The sequence below is a fragment of the Sciurus carolinensis genome, chromosome 12, assembly GCF_902686445.1.
Source record: "Sciurus carolinensis chromosome 12, mSciCar1.2, whole genome shotgun sequence".
NCBI lineage: Eukaryota > Metazoa > Chordata > Mammalia > Rodentia > Sciuridae > Sciurus > Sciurus carolinensis.
The window spans coordinates 702,896-724,807 of NC_062224.1; the positions used below are offsets into that span (position 1 = coordinate 702,896).

At 62.2% G+C, this 21,912-nt stretch overlaps 1 protein-coding gene across 1 annotated transcript in view; it reads right to left on the bottom strand.

The window, feature by feature from the left end:
• Pgbd5 (piggyBac transposable element derived 5) overlaps nucleotides 1–21,103 on the bottom strand; it is a 59,904-nt gene extending 38,801 nt beyond the window's left edge. Inside the window, exon 1 of the mRNA XM_047521532.1 lies at nucleotides 20,393–21,103. Within this exon, the coding sequence (XP_047377488.1) occupies nucleotides 20,393–20,720 (328 nt within the window). The 5' untranslated portion in view covers nucleotides 20,721–21,103. The remainder of the gene's footprint in view (nucleotides 1–20,392) is intronic.
• Nucleotides 21,104–21,912: the final 809 nt, after the last annotated feature.

Here is a 21,912-nt window from a genome sequence, read left to right on the forward strand (position 1 = left end):
TGGTCCCCTAGGACCCACGCTCCCTTGTGCCCCACGTGACCCTATAAGGGCAGGGCCCTACAGAGCTCTCAGCCTGAGCCACACACAGCCTAGCAGGGGCACCCCAAACTCCGCACACAAGACGGGAGCCGCCCCCCAAGCCTTCTGTCTGCCCACTTCCCACGTCATTATCCTCCTTCATGAGAGCCAACCCAACAGCCGCACCCACGGTCCCAGGTGGCGCGCACAAGGTTGGGATGCACCAGGCCAGGGGACTTTTCTCCAGCCACAAAGCCTGCCCAAGGACCAGCAGCCTGGAAGGACCCATCGCCCAGCCTGCCTGCCCTCCTGGGACTCTGACGTCCACACCGGTCCAGTGCTATACTGAGCCTAAATGCCCAGAGGAGCGGGAGGGACCTCACTCCTCACCCAGCCCACCCTCCCGCCTGCCCGTGACTCGCTCCTGGCTCTCAAGCCTCCCCTCTACAACACCTGCCATCCGTCATCCCCACGGGGACACAGCATGGGGAGATCTACCTCCTGTCCCAAATACCGACCCTGTTCCGCTACCCCGCCGGCCCTCGCCACCCAGGCACGGTGGCAAAGGCGTGTCGCTTGGGCACTGCAGGGCTGTTCTGCCGCTCGGACAGCCTCAGCCCCGGTCCACACCCGCCATTCCACGGTCCTCCAAGAGCCTCCCCCCGGGCTGGCCCTTCTTGGCAGAAACAGCCGCCCACCGTCTCCACCTGGGGCAGAAGTCCACGCAGCAGAGCTCCCGTCACCGTGACGGGAAGGAGCTGCCACGTTCTCCTGCCAAGCGGCCAAGGCTTCCAGCTTCAAAAAAAATCCTTGCAAAAAAATCCACACCCGGCCAAGAGGGGGGCCGGCCACCCAGACCACTCCCACACCCGGCACCCAGGGGAGCAGCCTCTGCTTCTGAAGACCCACGTCCGAGCACGATCGCAGGCACACAGGGCTCCACCAGGGCCTGAGCATGAAGGGGAGGGTCCTGGCAGGGCCGGCGGGTGCCGGGGAGGGAAGGCCCCCTCGCACACGGAGCTCGGCCCTCTGCAAACAGCCATCACGGCCCGCACCATTCTGACCTCCCGCTCTGACACACCGGTCACCCTGGCCACACTGCTAATGTCACGGAGGCCGAGGGGGCAGAGGGGTCGTCGGCACCAGCTCATTTTCTGCCTCCAAGCTCAGGACCCCTGTTTCCTCCACCTCCCGAGGCCACAGGCTTACCCCACACGGTGGGATCCTGCCAGCAGATGCCACAAGGTTGGCAGGGTCTGGGCAGGGCATGCACTGCTGCTACCTGGATCCTGGGTCCCTCTGCGGCGTGCTGGACAGCCCACCAGGGGGTGGCCCTTCTCACACAGCCTCTGCATCTGGGTGGGGGTGGTACTGCGGCACCCCCACCCCGAGCAGTGGCCTGACCGGACTCCCTCTTGCCCACGGCCTGAGCAGCTCCCTCGCCAGCATGGACAGTCTGCAGAGGAGGAGACCACCACCCAGTCTGCACCCTGGGGTCTCTGCTACAGGGCAGGGGTGTCTGGGCACCCAGCCCAGCCCCGCACCCCTGGCACCTCCTGGGCACCCAGGGTGCAGCAGGGCATTCCACCCTTCCTTTGACCCTGCGGCTGCACTGAGCCTCAGGCGGAGCGCCCCGTCCCCAGGCCACACGCCCAACCCCTGCAGACGCGTGCCTGTGGGGCTTCCTCACCACCCTCTCCTCGTCGCCTGCTTCCCACCGCTCCCTCCTTGGCTCTCGGCAGCCGCCTCGGTCTCAGTCTGCTTCCGACAGTGACCTGGCCTGCGCACGCCGACAGCGAGCCACCGGCCGCCCATGCGCACGCTGGCCTGCCCACTGCAGCAGGGCCCACACGCCACGAGACAGCCGTTCTGCGGGGGATCGCCTGGCTTCAGAGGTGCCGGCCAGTGACATTCTACCTGGAGCATCCTGAAGCACTTCACTTTGACCAGGACACAGGAGCCCTGAAGCCAGGGAAAGAGGCCCTAATGGAGGATTCAGGACCGTCCAGCGACGGGCACTTGCATGGCCAGTAAGAGGAGTCCAGTGAGTGTGAGTGCCAGGCCTTGTCCTGACAGGCACGGAGGCTGCACTGGTGGCCGGCAGGGGCTGCAGCGTCCCCACTGTGCTCAGCCTGGTCACAGAACAGCTTTAGTGGACTGCCAAGAGTCAGAGTGACCGACGTCCAGCTTTGCACAGGACTGAGGGAGTTCCTGGGCACTAGGGCCCCTCAGCTCTGAGACCAGGGCGGTCCAGGGTAACTGGGGTGCTGGTCACAGCACGAGGGGAGTCGGCCTGAACCGTGTGCCAGGGCTCGGTCCCATTCAGCTCCAGATGTCACGCTTCCCGGTGTGGACACCACCTCCCACGCGAGCCAATGGCAGTGCTGTCCCTCCAGACTTGCTCTGCCTGCACCTGAGCACGTGGGCACCGGGGAGCCCCGCTTCTGCAGTGCCCAGCCTGGCCTCCAGCCCGCATCGGCTGGCTTCGTGTGGTAATGTGCTCCACTTCCAGCTTCCCAGGAGGGACCTGTGGACACAAGGCCACACGAACAAGCCAGCAGAGCCGGCACAGGAGGGGACAGAGGCCCGGCAGGAAACCAAGGCGAGCACGGACAGAGGAGGCTCAGCTGCCTGTGACTTCAAGGTGACCCCGGGTTGTGAGGACCTCAGACAGAGAGCAGGGCAGTCAGCTGCTCTGGGGACCCAGCCGGAAGCTTCGGACGTGACGCCGCCTGGTGAACAGAATGACAGGCTTGATTTCTTTGGGATACTCTTTGGAAAGAGGGGTCAAGGAAACTGGAGAATTACTGGGTCGCAAACATCAACCATTAGGATTCAACTAAAAATCATTACCAAGGATGCTGGGTTGGGCCACTCACACCTGTGATTCCAGCCACTCAGGAGACCAAGGCAGGAGGATCCCAAGTTCAAGGCCAGCCTCAGCAACTTAGCTAGGCCTATCTCAAACTGTTTAGGTTTGGACGAGTGTCCCCCAAAAGCTCATGTGTGGGACAGTGCAGGAAGGTGCAGAGGAGAAACAACTGGGTTGTAAGAGTTCTAACCCAGTCAGTGAGTTAATCCCTGATGGAATTAATCCAAGTGGTGGGTGTGGCTGGAGGAGGTGGGAGTTGGGTATGGCTTTGGGGTATATATATTTTGTATCTGGAGGGTGGAGTTTCTCTCTCTCTGCTTGCTGATCCCCATGATGCGAGCTGCTTCCCTCCACCGCCCTCTCCCACCATGATGTTCAGCCTCACCTTGAGCCCTGAGGAATGGAGCCAGCCTTCTGTGGACTAAGACCTCTGAAACCATGAGCCCTCAGATAAACCTTTTCTCTTCTACGATTGTGCTGGTCAGATCATTTGGTCATAGAAGTGAAATAGCTGACTAAAGCAAACAAGTAAAAAGGGCTGGGGGTGTAGCTCAGTGACCGAGCACCTGCCCAGCACATGTGAGGCTGGGGTTTGACCCCCAGTAACACACACACAATTACAAGTTGAGAAACACCAGCTTCCAGCAGAGGAAAGAGGGAACTCACTTGTACTTCTGGGGCCTGGATTCTGATCCCGGAGAGGGAGGGCTTCCGAGGCACCTGCTTGGAAACTCAGCCAGGGACACAGTGTGGGGACTGAGGGACCAGCCAGGTTCAAGTCCTGCCCTGGCATGCAGGCCCGGCGTCCCCGGCAGACGCCCTCCCCACGGCTTCCATCTGCTGACGCCCGCTCTGCCGCGCCCGCCCCCAGCTGCCTAAGTATGCATGGTGGCTTTCCAGCCTGTGTCTCAGTGAGCGGGGGCTCATCCAGGGCCACTCGGAAGCCAGGCTGTTCGGGTGTCCAGGACCCACACTGCCCCTTGTCCAGCGTCTGCACCCGTGGGGCAGCCAGCCGGCCCTGCTCCCTGGCTCCCTCCGCTCCTGCCCCCTCGGGCTTGCCCACGCTCCTCAGGTGGCCCAGAGATACGGGTGTCGGCCCCAGGCTGCAGCAAGGCCCCTGGCTAGAGGACTGTCACCAAGCTGATGTTTGCAGGCACTGAGGTCAACTCTGCCTTGCAGAGGTGACAGGTGACAGTTCACAGTGCTGCTTTGAATTCTGCCCGCCACCTGGCGTGCCGGCCGCAGCCCTTTCCTCTCACGCCAGGCGTTGGTGCCCAGCCCGGGGCTGGTGTCTCAGCCCCACACCCACCCACGGTTCTCCAGGACCTGGAGGAGAAGCTCGGACCTCTGTCGACCCTGTGCTGAGTCACGGTCTCGGGGCTGTAGGGCCTTGACCGGAGCTGAAAGGCAGGCGCTGGGGATCGGAGCCTCCCTCCCTGCAGCAGGGCGCTGGCCAGTAAATGGAAGCAGCGTTTCAAAGAGCCGGGTGCACAGCCTCCAGGAGACAGGACAGGGAAACCTCCAATGCAGAGGCACCAGAGGAAGGAATGGGGACTGCGGCCCCTCGGGAGCTCTGTGGGATAGACGGCCTGGCAGGCACTGAACAGGCCGCAGGGAGCCTCCCACTGAGAGCCGCGTCCGACTCGCCTGGCCCCGCACAGGCCCAAGCCCACGCTCACTGGCCTGGCCCTCGGTCTCCCCTGCTGGCTCTGCCCGGGAGGTGACCGCCATTGTGCTTCTTGATTTGGGTAAGGAATCCTTACACATGCGGGCTTCGTGTCTTTGAGATGTGATCCACACGGTCCCAACCTCAAACCTGGGGCTTTACCCAGCAACTGGACAATCCCGAGGTAGGAAGGGACTTGGAAAGGCAGGCTGGGTGTGAGGACAGGTTCGCCTGCGCTCCACAGCCTCACCTGAGACCCAGGCTCGGTGGGAGCCCAAGGCGCAGACCCCATGGCCCCACCCCCTTGGCCCGGGAGGCCACACTACTGAAGGAGCCCGTCCCCGAGTCCCGTCCCCTTCCACCTGCGGCGCTGTTGTCAGGGCATGCAGCTGAGAGCACTTCTTTTTTTGTGTGGTGCCGGGGACTGAGCCCAAGGCCTTGTGCGTGCAGGCAAGCGCTCTACCCACTGAGCTACCCCCCCAGGCCTGAGCACTTACTTCCCTTGCAGCCTGGCAGACAGACAGCAGTAACGTGGCGTCATTCAGACACCATTTCAAGCTCTCTAAACGGCAAGCAGAAACAGACAGAGGCCCTGCCAAGCCGCGGTGTCCACACAGCCTGACTCACACCGTTGCCTCCAAGGCATCTCTAAGCCCACAGTCAGCGAGGTTTCCCGAGAGTGCCTTTCCCTGTGGACCCTGACTCAATTCCTTAGAAAGGGGTAGCGGTGGTTTGGATTTACAGTTAGAATAAAGGACAGGGTGGCTGGAATAAGACAGCCCTCCACCCAAACTCCTCCCTGTGTGCTCACCTGGCTGCGCTGGGCCTTCAAGGAGGCCTTAGGTCAGGAGGCTGGACCAGGGCTGGAGGGAGGAGGCCCCCTGCTTCCCGCAGGCACCTGGCCAGAGTCTGCCCTTAGCAGCGTTCTCTGCTGGCTGGGGAACTGTCGGGAAGCTGAAGCCTACAGGCCAGGTAGGTCCACAGCCTGGACCAGGGAGGGCCAAGGCCCTGAGAGAGGTGGACATTACGGGGTGCTCGCTGTGGCACCTGTGGGTCGGGCTGTCTGGCAACCTCACTCTGAAAGTGCAGTTAAGGTCCCAGGCGGGCGCCAGCCTGCAACTGCAGGGGCAAAGAGGTGAGGCCACGCAGATCAGAGGGCAGAGCGCTTTCAGGACGCAGCAGCACGCTGGAACCCTGGGAGAGAGGCTGTGCCCAGGGGCCCAGCACCAGGAGGCGACCAGGTCCCCTGACTTTATCCCACAGGCCAGAGAGAAGTGACCACCGAGGCCACGGCTCCCTGTGCCCACCAGCAGGATGCGATGTGGCGTGGCACTCCTGCAGAGCCCGCAGCCCTGCCCACCAGTGTGCACCAGCAACGGGCCCTGCATCCCGCCTGACCTCAGGGGACAGCCTCCAGAGGGCCGTGAGGAGGGTTGCGCAGGAGGACACATCTGGGTATGGAGGTCATGGAGGCTGGAGGCCACAGCACAGAAGCTACCTTGGCCTGGACGCCCACAGCACAGCTCTGCCACACTGCACATGGGACAAAGTGCTATTCCAGAGAAGTTGGTCTCTGTCACGTCTGACAGCCCACAAACATCAGAGGCTTTGCAACCGTCTCGCCTTTGGGCCCACAGGCCTCTCTTCCATGCTCAGCAGCACCCAGGAGGCTGTGCAAAGCTGCCCGGCCAGAAGTGCCTTCCCTTTGGTCTCCTGTACCCACACACCCCGTTCTGAAGCAGGGGTGCAGGGAGCCAGGATCACCTGGCTGCCACAGGCTGGACCCCAGGCCGCCCTCGAGCCTGCTCCACAGAGGCACTGAATGCCACTGAGTTCCAGCAGCTCCATTCCCTCCACAGGTCAGATAAAAGCCTCCAGAGCGCGGTCCTCTACTTCCGGCCATGAACCCGAGGGCAGCAGCCTCTGCAACCTGGGGCCTGCTCCAGCCTTCACGCCTCGCCCTGCCTCCAGGGGCAGCTCCCTGGAACCCTGTCCTCTGGCAGAGTGCCCTCCACATCTCCTGCGTCTGCAGTCCAAAGCCATTACTCCCCCGGTCTGCAGGTCCACACTTCCACCCGTGGATCCTGTGCCCAGCTTCTGCCCCTCCCTGGGCTCCTGCTGAGTCCAGAAGCTGAACCATGGAAATGTCCCAGCCTGAGGCCCAGTCCCCAGGCCCAGCTCTGCAGCACCATCTGGGAAGCAGGGCAGAGCTGCAGAGAAGTGGGGCTCAGCCCCTGCGCCTGGCGAGGGAGGGCTGTGTGCACCAGGAGACCCGGAATAGGAAGGGGGCCGTGGGAGGAGCCCATCTGGGTGGCCTGCCTCCGACCTCTCCAAAGGCTGCCACCCTGGAACATGGTTGCTGCTCCCAGAAGCTACAACCCACCAGGCATCTGCCACCAGGCCTTCCGTGCCAGCTCAGGGAAGAGGAGCTGGTCCTGAGGCCACCCAAGCGCTTCCAGGCTCTCCGCCGACTCTGCCCTGCATGCAGGGGCTTCTGCCTCCCTCCACTCTCTGTTGGGAAGCTGGCTTCTCCTGTCCTCGCCTCAGGAAGGCCATCCTGCACTGCTCACCCCGGGCCTCAACAGGACGGGGTTGCAACCTGTCCACCTCCGCTGCCCCAAGCCTTGATCAGGTTATCTCCACAGATGGGAGGGAGGGCTCTGCCCGGCTGCCTCCAGGGCCCTACCAGCCCCCGCGTAACTGATGTGATGCTCCAGGCTGGTGTGAGGCCCGGAGTGGGCCCTGCCGGCAGAGTCCACTTTTCTGGGTTAACACCAGGGGCGCCGTGGGGAGACACCTACCCAGGAGGGTAACAGACCTGTTCGCAATCACGCCGAAGACCAGAAGGGCTGCGATCCTGAGGCGCCTGAGGACCCTGTCCAGGGGTCAGAAGCCACATGCTGGGGTCTCTAAGGACAGCTGGGGACAGATTTCCACTCTGGTTTATGCCAAATCCTCAGCTGTCTGCTCTGTCCTGGGGATCACACTCCACTGAGGCCACCAGCCTGCCTGCACACACACTCGCCTGCACACACGTGTGCACGTGAGCACACACAAACATGCTCACCCTGCCTCCAGCTGGCCACTGTGGTCAAAGCCCCTTCCTGCTGTCCAGCCCAGGAATTGGGGGCACCCGCCTGGCCAGCTGCAGCATCGGCAGACCACCACTCGGCTCTGCCAGACTCCCTGTCTGCACCCCACCTGAAGCCCGCCTGGTGATGGGGAGCAGGACTTCTCAGCATCCGGCCTCGGCGAGGAAAGCAACCGCGTGGCCTCGAGTCCCTGGGCCGGCACACTGGCAGTCCAGAATCCAGCCTCGCTCGGTCCTCCCAACCAGCCTGTCCTCCAGGGGCTCGTGTTTGAGGGTGATGGACGCTTTTACGAAGGACACAGTTTTAAACAGCAAGCTAAATCCTAGCAACGGGGGGAGGGGTGAGAAGAGTTGTCAAGTTCATTCCTCAAAACAATGATATAAAAATAATTTTAATTACTCCAAGATGTCGCTGCCACAAAAATAGCTCTAGGATAATATCGTCTCCCAAACGCGAGGGTCACGTGGCGCTCACGTGGGCCGATGGGGGCTGGGCCAGGCGCACAGCCCCCGGAGCAGCAGCCTCAGCCTCCGCGCAGGGCGGCACATCCTCGGAGCTCGAGTGCAGGTGCTGCAGGAGGACCCGGCCTCCTCCAGGGCCGGGAACAAGCAGGGGCACAGCAGCGTCGTGGCCCTCAGACCACACGGCTAGCAGCGCCCGCAGGCCAGCTGCAGTGCACTCCCTGCGAGGCCCAGGGGCAGGCACATCTGGTCCCAGCACTTCCACAGGCCCTGGAAACTGCCCAGCGGGCAGAAGGCCGAGACCTGCCATCTGAACCCCAAGTGCACAGCAAAGAGCCGGTGCCCGGCTCACCCGTGGGGCGTCCACAAAGCACCACAGGCTCAGAGGCCTCAACAACTGAAGGTTACATCTGCCTATTCAGGCTGAGTCCAGGGTGGAGGTGTCACGGGGCCAGTTCCTCCTGAGCCCTCTTCTTGGTCTGCAGATACCGTCTTCTCCCTGCGTCCTCACGTGGTGGCCCCTGAGGGTGTCTGTGTCCTGATGGCCTCTTCCTAGAAGGACCCCAGCCAGACTGCACCAGAGCCCACTGTAAGGACCTCAGCTGACCTGAATCACCTCTCCAAGGACCTGTCTCCGAATCGGGCAAGCTCTGAGGAAGGTTAGGACTCCACCTGTACTCTGGGACACTCAGGTCAGCCCGTGGCAGGCAGGAGGCGGCATTTGGCACAGAGCATGCTGGGTTCAGAACCAGGAACACAGCCTCAGGCAAGCCCTCTCCTCTGCAGAACCCACCCAGGTCTCTGCGCTCCCAGCATGGCCCACCCCACCCACCAGGACTGTGTGTCCAGGGCTGAGGACCTCGGGCCTCAGTGTACGTCCCCTGTCCTCAGCAACAGCTCCTCAGGCCACATCGAGTAGGACGAGAACCCAGCCCAGGACCAGCGCACCAGCCCCAAAGCAGCCCTTCCGAGCCAGGCAGGGGCAGGGAGCGCCCTGTGGACACCGCGGCAGGCTCTGCCTCACACGCAGCTCAGGCAGGCCCAGGGGCCCGCGGCACCAACAAAACCAGACAGCTCTTTCAAAGTCGAGTTGTTACTTAGCAACCCTGACAGGCTACCGTGGTGGCTGGTGGGCTAAGCCTCAGGTGCAGCCAGCAAGAACACACCAAGGCAGGGTGGCCAGACCAGCCAGCGACAACGGGGGTGCCAGTCCATCTGAAGCCAGATGCAAGACCAGTAACGTGTCCTTAGATACGTGTGTCCCGGGTGACGCGGGCTCCTTTCCCTAGGAGACCCTTAGTCTGAAAACTGACTTAATTTGTGCACTACATTCTGCTGCCGACCTCACCTGACAGGCCTTGCTGCTCGCTGGCACAGTGGGCTCCGTCTTGGGGGCGAGCCCTACAGCAGGTGAGTCTCCCACAGAGGGTCCAGTGGAGTGGGCACTCTGCTAGGAGGGGCCATGGGAGAAAACCTGCTCCTGGGCCCCGGCCCTCAGGAGCCCTGCCCAGTCCAGGGGCCTGCACTCTGGCTCTGAGGGGGAACGCAGTGATGCCCACCCCCAAGGCCCACCCGGAGGCCTCGCTGGGTAACGCTCACCAGACCTTCTGGCCCTTCCAGACATGTCACCTGCCGCACCACCTCTAACAGGGATGTGAGCAGTGACGTGTGGTGGGCAGCAGCAGGTGACCCAGGCTCCAGGCGGTACTGCTGTGAATGCAGACTTTGCTGAGACGGAGCCTGCCCCACCCCTGCATATACAGTCGGGGCCTCTTCAATGCAGGCCCAGGTCAGGCCACACTGTCCCTCGGGGCACCACCTGGCCTGGCCCTGCAGTGCTGGAATCTAAATACTTGGGACCACCTCCACCCACTACTGGGCCCAGGTCCACACCAGCTCCCGTGAGGACCCTCGGCCCAGGGCCACAGCACCTGGAGGCATTACAAGGGGCACGTGACCCCTTTGCTACAACGCGCCACATCACGCTCAAAGAACACGCCAGCTCCTTCTGACAGCCTCCAGGGCCCTCGGCCCACCCTGCCCTGATCTCCTGACCGTCCTCTGGCTCCAGGGGGGCTCCCGCCTCCTGCAGGCACACATGGCAGGCAGTGCCTCGCCCACGTACAGGTACCTGCCTCCTAGGGGAGCAAGTGGCCAGCTGCTCACCCCTGGAAGCCTAGCTTCTCAGGGAGGCCTGTCCATGCTGATTCTGCAAGTGACCTCCCTGCTCCACCACTCCCAAGCCCCTGGCCTGCTGTGCCTCCCATGCCTGCCCTGCTCAATGCCTGCTGGGGTCCCCTCTGCAGCAAGTGCCCATGCAGGCACCCCAAGGCCCTGGGACAGCACTGGAGACGCAGGGCACTCGACGAAGACTGGAACCCCATGCTGTGCCACGCAGCACGTGGCAGAACAGCCTCAGGAAAGAGCCGGCGCTCTCTGGGCACCTCCCACAGGCCGGGCTTGAGCCCTCATGCTCTGCCGCACACAGCCTGTGAGTCAGGCCTGAGAGGACGGACCAGAGAGGTCGCCCAGCCACACAGAATCAGGCCTGGACTGCAACCCATCAGGGCCCAGGCAATGCTATCCCCACCCTGAGCAGCACGGAGGCTGCCTGTGGTCACCGAGAAGCAACCTGTCCCCACGGCTCGCACTGTCCCTGCCCCAGCAGCTCTATGCAGACCACCAGGACAGGACGGGTGGAGCCCCACTTCAGGGCGGCTGCTGGCTGGTTCCTGGGGAGACTGCACACTGGCACCAGCAGTGCTCGTGGCGGGTCAGGCCACGTGCAGTGTGACAGGCCGGCACGCAGGAAGCACGGGGCCTGCTCACCCCGAGCCGAGGTCTCCCACGGGCAGCCCTCACCAGGTCCCGACTGCAGAAGCAGCCTCCTGGCGGGTAGAGATGCGCACTGCTAAGGGCAGAAGCCGAGCTCAAGGCCACAGCAGACGCGGGCCCGAGCCAGTCCAAGGGAGCGAAGCATAGTGAAGCTACACTGTGTGGCCAAGGACACAGGAGCTGCCGTCCCAGCAGGATTCCTGCTCCCGGCCTCACCCGGGCTGGGCTGGCACGGGCACACAGCAGCCCATTGGGGTCCCTGGCAACGCCTCCCTCCCAGCCTCCTGGCAGAGCTGCGGCAGCCCCCGCACTAACACCCCCATCCTCAGCAAGACAGGGAGGGCAAGCCCACGGCCTTCGAGGGGTGCGCAGGCCCCAGGCAGAAGGAGAACAGGGCCCGACTGCCCGCAGTGAATCAGCAGGACCCCAATGCCAAAGCCACCACCGGGAGCAGCAGCCGAGGGGCTGTGGGTGCTCCCTTCTCCCCAGGAGCCTATCGCAGGGGTGACCCCTCCAGCAGCAGAGGCGGGAAGGCACAACAGGAGGGCACAGAGGCACCTGGACTCAGGGTGACGGCGGCACTACGGGAGCCGTGGCAGTGCACAGGACAGGGAACTCCCGTGGCTGAGAGCGTGACTCCAGCTACCCGCCTCCCCGCGCGGCAGCCGAGGGGCAGTGACTTGAAGCACCAACCCAGGCGGTGAGGCCACACGCTATGGAGCACAGCAGACCACCGAGACAGAGGACACAGACAAGCTCTGAGGCCCCAGAAGCAAAGGGACAGGAGGGGCGACAGGCACACGTCCCGGGCATGAGCGATGGAGGAGGCCGCGGCGGAGGCCGGCACGATCCGTCTCCCCTGCTGACAGTGCAGGAGGGAAGCCGCTCGGGCAGAGTGAACTTCCCCAGGGGAAGGGCCAGGGAGCAGGGGCTTCCAAGACAGGTGTCACCTGACCTTGGGAGGAGACCCATCTGAGGAAGAGTCCAGGCGTGACCACCAGCCCACAGCCCAGGGTGCCAAGGACGGTCTCAACAGAGCCAGGGCTCCCTGGGCACCTGCAGGCACCTGTAAGGGAGGCCCCGACCTCCGCAGCACCCGACGCCTGGCCTGAAGGACAATGATGCCACTGAGTCACGCGGAGGCCAGCATGCCTGAGAGTGAACCCACCACAGCCAACGAGGGACTCCGATGTCACCAGCGTCTCACTCTCGCCCACGGCTACGTGTTCCAGGTCACCCACCTGCAAGCCTCACGCGCCCTCCTCACGGGCTGAACACGCAGGCTGTGAGCAGAGGAGTGTGGTGATGAGGACTGTCTGGTCCACTGGAAGTGGACCAGTACCCAGGACAGGCAGACCGCAGCTCCCTACGAGCGTGCTGCAAAAAGCCCGTCCATGAAGACCCGGGAGCAGGCCAAGCCCCGGGGCACCCAATGCTAAGACAGGGGCCACGGGGGCGCCCGGAGATACCCTTGCTCCGGTCACCAGTCCACATGCGAGGGCAGAGGCGTCACCACGGACAGTGGCTGGCCTCAGAAGTAGAGAGGCCACGACCTCCAGGCTGTCCAGCTGTGCACCCTGGTAAGTTCTTCCTGGAAAGCGTGTTTCCTGCGGCTTGGGCAGCACCTGGAGGCGAGCCTGCCGTCTCCCGGCTGGCCCAGGGCATGAAGCCCAGGTCTGCTCCTGTACCAAAATCCAGACCCAGACCCTCAGAGGGGACCCGGTCATCCTGAAAGGAACACAGGATCCTGCTGCCACGCCCAGCTTCTCAAGTGACCGAGGGAGGCAGCGACCGGACCGTGCAAGAACTGTGAGTGAGGGCCGTGCCCTGGCTGTCCACCCCTGGCTGCACCAGAGACACCATTACCCAGCACACCCGGCCCTCAGGTCTGGGTGAAAGAAGCGCCACCCTCAGGGAGCCCGGGCAGGCATGGGCTAGGGAGGACCTGGCTGAGTGGGAGCACCTCCTCGGAGCAGCTGTGGGCACTCCCACGCCACGCCGCTGGGGGCACTGCCCACCCTGCAGGTGCCACCAGCCCTCCATCTCCAGCCTGAACGCTTCCAGGCTGCTAAGAGATGCTGCAGTGAGTGAGGTTCTTACGCCCTGGAAGTTCACTCTACGACTCACCAGGCTTGACTTACGCAGACTTGGAGCCACCGGGACAAAAGGCGTGTTGGGGACCTCAGGTGCGGGGCTGATGGGGGCATCAGAGGACCGTGCAAAACCCTGGCACTGTGAAGGGTCAAAGGCTCCTGGCAGAAGGCCTTGCTCTGGGGAGTCTTAGCTGGGCTTGTTTTCAAACGCTGGTAAGAAATGTGCATTCATTAGGAGGGAAGGAGGGTGGGGACAGAACGTTAGCAGGGGAAACCGACCCGTCTATGGACTTTCAACGGCGGTTGAAAGTAAACTTCAGGGGGAAGAATTCAAGTTTTCCAAAAACGTGCTCTAACGACTCAGCATCCATTCACAAAGGGAGGCTGGTGGACCCCACACGGCGGGAGCGCTGAGGCCTGGCATGAAAGCTCAAAGGCAGGCTCCAGAAGGAAGCAGGCAGCCCTCCGCAGCCCTGAAGCCAACCTGCTGCGGACACACCTGCAGGGCATTGCAAGAGCCAGGAGACCACCACCACCTGCAGAGCAAGGAAGGGCTCTGTACTGTAAGAACAGGACTCCATCCATACGCCGGCCAGCCAGAGGCAGCATGCGCCCCGGCTGGCCTGATCCAGCCGGCTGCTGGGACAACTTAGCAAGACCCTGTCGCAAAATGAAATAAAGTGGGTTGGGTTCTTACTACGTTTTTACGAGTATGAAGGTATTTCCAAATAAAATGTTTTTAAAGTATTTAAAAATAAGAATGAATGGAAAATAAAAGGACTGGGAATGTAGCCACATGTCTAGGGTGTGTGAGACCCTGGGTTCCATCCCCAGCACTGCCAAGAAAGAAGGAAGGATGGAAAGGGAACCTAAAGAAAAAGCAGGGTGAAAAATAATGCACAGCACCAGGTCAAGGCAGAGGAGGAGGAAATGGAAGTGGCCAGACCAACTGCCGCCAAGCTGGGCAGAGGCCGAGGACCGCGGGAGGGGGGACCGTCCACGGCCCCGCGCCACAGAGAAAACAAAACATAACTGCTCGTGTGCCCAGTGACACTGCCCCTCAGTCCTTCAGAAGGCAAGAACTCCATAGCACCCGAGCTCGGCAGATTTGAGACCACCTCCCTCCTGGAGAGGAAAGGGAAGAGCAGGCAGACACCCACCCTAAGCACAGTGTGTTGCCCTTACACTGTGCCACCGGTGCCACAGCGAGGAGCCACTGTACAGTTGGCCACAAGGGGACCCTACACGTCCCCTGCATGAAAGAGTTACAGGCCACCGCTGTGGTTGCAACCCAGAGAGAATGCAGGCAACCAAGAGGGCTTGGGAACGAAGCAGCACACACAGATGAAGACAGCAGAGGCCAGGGCTGACGGACGGGTGGAGGCCACGGAGGTGGCGCTGCACTTGGGAACTGGCAGCGCCTCAGCGTGGAAGCCTCAGGGGGCCTTGTAACACGCTGGCTCTTCTTGCGCCTCCACATGTGCTTCTCCACAGTCCCACCTTGTCCAAATCCTTCCAAACCCCCCTGGGGCCGGCATCACCAGGAACCCTGTATCCCTGCTGAGCTGGAGATCGGGCTCCCCCACTGTCCCTGCAACGGGACAAACAATCGCAGACTCAGGCAGCTTCGCAGAAGGCCTCCCAGGGAAGAGGGGTCGGGAAGCGGGGTCGGGAAGCGGGGCTGCGGTGGGTCCAGGACTGCGCCTCTCTGCCCACCAGCACAGACGCGGCAGCTCTCTGGATGCCAGTTTTCTTGCAGACATGGCTGAGAGGCCCCTCCTCCCAGCTGAGAGGGATGAGGAAGCACCCTGGGGTCCAGAGGCACGCCCTTCCCCCACCCCTCTCCCCAGTCCCAGGGCACGTGTCTCCCCTATTACTTCACCCCAGCAGGGCGCAAGGCCTTTGCTGAATTGATACCTGGCACCTCCCACACTCTGCTGGTGCGAAATCAAATGGTGACCCAGGTGGCAGCAGCTCAGGGGTCCTCCACCGGGAGGTCCTGCCCCAGGAGACACGTGGCAACATCTGCAGACATCCACTGACATCCACTTACAACAGAGGAGGACACCTGGCGGGGAGAGCCCGCACTGCTGCAAAGGCCCTGTGGCACCCTCCACGAACAAAGGGTTACTGGTTCCAAATGCCAACACGCCCAAGTCGAAAGGCCTTGCACTAAAGGTGAACGCACGCCTGACCTACACCCAGCAGTCCCAGTCCCAGGTACACAGGTCCAGGAGAAAGGATGTGCACGTCCATTTAAATAAAATAAAAAATAAAAAACGACTTTTTCAGAAGCTCTATTTATAAACATCCCCAAACTGGGCCATGGGTGTGGTGCACACCTCTAATCCCAGTGACTCGGGAGGCCGAGGTGGGAGGATCAGAGGTTCAAGGTCAGTCTCAGCAATTTGGTGAGGCCAGGTCTCAAAAATAAAAACAAAAAGGGTTGGGGTGGTAAAGTAGCTGGGTTCAATTCACACGACCGGAAAAAAAGCCCCCAAACTGGAAACAGCCCAAAAGTCTACAGCTAGGATAAGGGAAAAACTACAGTACCCTGCGCGGGGATCACCGTGGGCAACACGGGAGCAAGACTGCTCGGGCAGCACTGTGGATGGACCTCGCAGACGAGCCGGGCAGCGTGCAGTGACGGGGCTCCGAACCCGGCTGCCGCTACCGGGAGGGCAGGAGGGCCTCCAGGTGCCGGACGCGGGCGGCAGCCACGCGGTGCACCTGTGCAGAAGGCACTGCCAGGCACACGTCTCGCACCCCGGCCTGCCTGGCAAGTGGGCTCGCCGCAAGCTCCATCCCACCCAAGCAGCACAGGCCGGCCCGCTGGCCCTCAGGGGCCTTTCTCGTGGGCACGCTGGCTCGCGGCTGGCAGGAGCACAGCAGGCACGGTTCTGAAGGCGCCCTCACAACAGACACCCAAAGCCTCGCCCGTGCGAAGCCTAGAAACCCTGCTGGGCGCTGGCAGAGGGGTGAGGGCAGCAGTGCCCGGTGAGGCTTGGGCACAGGAGGGCACAGGAGGGCACGGTCCCCCCGCCCCACGTGCCGCAGGGAGGACTCCGCCCAGCACGCCTGTGAAGTGGAAAAGGAGACATCTGTGACCCCTCACCATGACCCCGGCACCACGGAACCTCAGACACAGAAGGCCTGGGCTCAATAATGCCGCCATGGCTATCCTGGGTAATGGGAGATCGCAAGATTTTAGTTTCTTCATCTTTTTTAAAAATTTTCTAAAAGAAACAGATCAGTTGTTAATCAGAAAAAATACACAATCATAGTTCTTAAAAATGAAAGTGGATCTGAGCCTACAGAACTGGGCCAGGACATCCCTGAGGTCCCAGCCGGGCACAGCCAGGGTCCAACTCCAGACCCTTTGGCCCCGACCAGGTGCTGGCTGCAAAACTCCCCTCCCGGGCCGGGTCTCCAGAGCGGCATGCCGACCACAGGGCCAAGGCAATTCCACGGGTGAATGTGAAAACGAGTATCTGAGAAAAGTTCCAGCTTAAGATAAATAAGTAAAAGGTGCTGCCCGTCCTGCATCGCCAAGCCCGCCCGGGGCCAGCTCTTCCCACCGCCCCCACGCTGCTGGAATGGCACTTCGTCTCTGCCACAGAGACAGCACGTCTCTGCCACAGAGACCCTGTGAAGATCAGGTGTGGTAACACACCAAAGAGCAATTACAAAGGAAAACTGGCAGTCAGCAATGTCACCAGGAGCCCGGGGCACCGGCCTGACGAGCAGGCTCCTGGGGCAAGCACCCTCTGGAGGGCCAGGGTCAGCCCTCTCCCAGGCCTGTGTGGGCCCGCTTGGGTGTCTCCAGCTTTGCGCAGGGTTCCTCTCACAGCTCCCCAAGACCCTGGCTCCTCTGCACCACAGCGCCTGCAGAGCTAAGGCCAGACGCAGGGACACCTGACCCCACAGGGGCTCCAGGTGTGTGAGCGTGCAATGCCCATGGGGCAGAGGGTCCCGGTTTAACTCTGGCCTTCAGGGAGATTTCCTCTTCTTGTTTGTCAGGAAGACGTCAAACCAACAGCAAGCTTAAAACAGAACACTCGGCAGCATTGATTCTCAATGCCCTGCGTCCCTCTCCAGCTTCCAAGGTCACACCCTCACCAGAGGGTCAGAGGGCTGCTGGCGGGGCACAGGGGCCGAAAAGAAAACCTCCCATGAAGCTCACCCTCTGACCGAGAGGGCAAGTCCCGCAGACCCCAGCCCAGCCTGACAAGGACCAGACACACCAGAGACGGGGGCCCTGGAGCCATGGGCCCTCTGTCTCCTCACAAGACAGGAGGGAGGAAGAAACAGAGGCAGAGGCCCAGAACACAGATGGGCTGGTTCCACGCTGTCTCAGGAGGGAGCTGCAGGCCACACTGGTTATCTGCACAGCAGGCCGGGAAGCTGACAGCTTGAGAGGCTATTTTGGGGGATTTGCCGCAAGCCTCGTTAGGAGTAGGTCCTGTGCCCCTGCTCCAGAGGCTTCAGTCCCCGGGATGACCCTCCATACGCGCAGGGGTTAAGAGCCTGGCAGGCAGCCTGCTGGCAGTGTTTATATTTAAATCGCCCCAAGGGGACCCACACCTCAGAGCACAGTCAAAACCTGGGGGAGGTGAGAGGGAGGAGGCAGGAGGTAACCCCCACCCCAACTGCTCCAGGAAGCAGAAGATGCTGAACAACATAGGAGAGGGCCAGGACTCACCCCGAACTCACCCGAGCTGCAGAAACGCAGCCCCAGGGTGGCTCTGGATCCAGCTCTGCGCTCCCCTCCCCTCCCCTCTCTGCTGTGCTCCCCCCACTCCGGGCCATCTGGCAGCTCCCACTGCAGCTCCAAACAGGATGGTCCTTAGTGATCACATCCCTCCTGCACAGGGACCCTCTGCAAAGGTCTGCAGGTGCTCAGAGGACTTCAGGACAACAGTTGGGATCTCTCTCTGACAGAACAAACCCGACTCAACTCAAACGAGCACAGCAATGCGCACGTACATGTAACAGTTGCTTACATGTCTGCACATTTACATACAAGCCTGTACAGCTGTTTTCACAACGGGGTCAAGGCAGAGAATCTCAGATAGGTCTAGAATCTGGGCTTTCATCCTTGGACAGCAGAGCGTTTCAGTCACAAATGTTCTATTATGAAAGCAGATTACAGATCAAACTGTCACGCTCTCGGTCTCCTCATCCCACTCAGGGAGACTTATCAGGAAAAACTGGGCAACGATGGGGGAGCAACACAGTCTGCACTCCTTGCAGTGAGGAGCAGCTGACTGCTGGGGTGTCTCGGATGCCGGGTGTGGATATGACTGGCAGACTGAGTCTCTCCGCTCTGAGAACACTGGGGTGCAGCTTCTGGCCTCTTCGTAAACGCATCCTTCTCTCTCCAAGCTACCAGACACAAGGACTTTCTCTTACCATCTCTTTGAAGCCTCCATAAATTACCTTCCATTGTTTCAGGGAAATCTGACTTCAACCTTAACTAGGCATCAGCCTTTACCCTCCACCCCTTAACCCAAATTTCCTTCAGGGAGAGAGTGTTGCAGAGAGGAAATTCTAAATGAGATCTGGATTTAGAAGACAAGCTCCCACACAGAGCAGGAAAACAACATCGGATATAAATACCAACAGAGCACGTGCCTGCCTGGGAAAGGGCTCCACTGTGAGTGACTCTCAGGTCCAGGCACAATCCGGTGGGCATCTGCAGGAAGCAGAATGTGAACCCAAAGCCCAATGACACAGGATACTGCACTCCATGACCGTAAGCACTGCCACGGATAGATCACAGGGCTCTGCTTCAGAACATCCCCCGTCACAGGCTACCGAGAAACATGAGATTGCTTTAGAATGTATTTCAGCGACCGGCCTTCTTGCTCCAGCAGAATCACGGCTTACATTCACAACCAGGCCCAACCCTGCACAACTTCCCTATTTGACCTGAGACCTAAGACACCTGCATGGTTCTCCCAGGTTGGTTTACCTCTCCAGCTCTCCAAGATCAACTGAACCACAGATGCTCACAGCATAGTCTGTCCAACCAGGGCCCCGGTCTGGCACCACTCCTAAAGCCAACATGGAAAGCGGCTGTCCAGGATAGGAAGCCCTAATGGCACTCTGAAAGCTGGAGAGTGGTACGAAAGGACCACTCAGAGTGAGTGAAAATCTCCAAACTGTTACCTACATCCCAAACCAGCAGGCTTTAAGATTTACCCACCCCAAGCACTGCACAGGTAACTTGAACCCTCCAAGCCCAGTTGCTGCTCATCACATCCAGTGACTGCAGCCTGACAGAGGCTCACAGACCACTCCCTTCAGAGTCCAGCCAGTCCTCCCAGCCACCCAGCAAGCTGCAGCACCATGTCCAGAGCCAAGCCTGGGCTCCAGCCAGAGGCCCTTGGGCCTGCCCTCCCATATGCCTGTTCCTGACAGGTTGAAACACAAAGAGCCACAGGAGGAGAGGCTGTGTTTAGCATGCACAATGACCTAGGTTGAATCCCTACCATCCTCCCCCACAAAAAAAGAGGCAGCCACACGAAAAGCTGCATCAGGCCCAGGGCGGCCACTCCCTGGCCCTCATTACCACTGTTTCTGTACCCAGAGATGAACACGGTGAGAGAGAACAGGGGCCTACCAGGGAGGACAGCTAGGAAGGAGGGTTTCCACCTCTCCAAAGGGCAGAGGCACTGAGCCACCGCAAAGTAGTGACATTGTAAAGCCCAACTCGGCAAGCAGGCAGCAGGAGGAATCCGAGCAGCCTCAGCGGCCAGCACTCGAGTCACCTCTCCAGATACGGGGCATATCCCCACACCTGAAAGCACCTCTGCCGCAGCCCACACCCCCTACCACTTTCATGTGAAAGTCGTGCTTCACGCTCCACATTCTTAGCAAGAAACCCCATGGCGTGGACAGGGAAGTTTCCCAGATTAGCAGAAAACTAGCTCAGCCTGTAAAGACGCAGTGGGTGGCCTCTGGGCTCCTCTCTGTCAGGCTCCAACTGGAACCTGCCTCACCTCTGGCAGTTGGGCCCCTCTTGCCATCAACAAAATGACACCTGGGCCCAGCCCCAGTCATGCCAAGCTTTCAGCCTCCCCCAAGAGGGCAGCTCAACTTCACCAAGCCCACAGGTGTGCCGCTGCAGATGAGGGAAGAACCTCTGGGATCAGTCACTGGTAAAGTGCAGGTGTGGCATCCACCGACCAGGAGAGCGCAGCAGAACCCTTTCCCACTTTACCTCCCAGCCCCCACAACCTCCTGAAACGCACAGGTGCCCCACAAGGCCCACGCGCCTCTAGGACCCGCCCGCCCTGCCCTGCGCGCTTGTCGCCCAGGCCGCGCCCCTGCACCCCGCAGCCACTCCTCACCACCGGTGTCCTCGAAGCGCGGGGGCGGGCGGTCCCGCAGCACGGCGCTCCAGCCCGCGCTGGCCTCGTCCTCCTCTGGCTCCTGCGAGTCGGGGTTGCCGGGCGGTGCGGCGGCCCCCGGGGGCGCGGGGCGCTCGTGCTCGTCGTCGGAGGAGGCGGCCGAGGAGGAGCGCGAAGCGGCCGAGGTGCTGTAGAAGGGGTTCCCGCCGCTGTCCGGGCCCGACTCGCCGAACACGTCGTCCGAGATGTGCAGGCTCTCATAGCGCGCGCGGGCCGCCTCGAGCAGCGCGGGTGCCTTCCTCCGCGCGCCCCCGCCGCCCTCGGCCATGGCCCCGGCCACCCGCGCGCCCGCCCCCCACAGCGCCTCCCAGCCGCACGCGCCAGGCCCGGGGCCCGCGCCGCGGCCCGCCGCCCCCCACCAGCGCAGCCCGCAGCAGAGCGCCCGCCGCCCCGTGCCCGGCCGGCCCGCCGTCTTGGCCGCTCGGGCCGCGCCCGGGGTGCGCCTGGGAGCTCGGGCACCGCGGGCTGCGGCCGCGGCGAGAAGGGGCTCAGTCGGTTCCAGCGCCGCCGCCGCCGCCCCCGCCCGCTGTGTCTCCGCCCGCTGTGCCTCCGCCGCGCCCGGCCGCCGCGTCCCCGCGCGCCAGCCCCGGGGCACCCGCGCTGCGCCGCCGACCTTCCCGGGCGCGAGCCGCCGGGCGGGCCCGCCTCCCGCACCTCCGGCCGCCGGCCAATGGGGAGCCCGGCCCGCGCGGGGGCGGGGAGAGCCGGGCGGGCCTCGCCGCGACGCTCCACCTCTCCGGCGGCGGGCGGGGCGCGCGGCCCGGGCCCGGGCGGTCGCCTGCTGCGGGGGCCGCCGCCCGCAGGCCCCGCGGCCCGGCGCGGGTGGGCAGGGTGGAGCCAGGGAGGGGGACAGCGGCGCGTCCTGCCTGCGCCCGGCTCAAGCGCCCGCCCCGCTGGCTGCCGCGTGCGCAGCCGCGTCCGGCGCCAGGGAGCTGTCCGCCCGCGGGTTCTGAACCCACCGCAGAATCACTCGGTAGCGGCGGCCCGGCCGCGCCGCGCGCTCCTGTAAGCGCCTGGCTGCCTCGCTTCCGGGAACCTCGCCCGGATCGGGAGCGCCTCGCCGGTGTTTCTGCGGTCAGAGGCTAGCGCAGCCTCCCCTAGGCCCCAGTGACTGTGGCTGGCAGCGCTGGGGTTAGACAGTCGCCCTCATCATTTGAGTTGGATACCTCTGAACTCAAAATACTCGTTACTTCCAAAATATCGATGCCTCTTCCACTGCGTTCTAACATCTCTCCTTGCCCACGCACGGGACACACTCATCTGTTAGAATAAGGCACAACTGCCCGACTGCGGCACTCTGGTGACAATATATTGACAGACTGTGACCCCGCTTCCTGGGTGGAATGCGTGGTGGTCTTCCCCCTTGATGGCCATACTTAATATCAGACCATCTTACCTTTTCTATCCCCTCCCCCTCCCGCAGAGTGCATTAAGTCACATTAATAGTCATTGGGCCATGA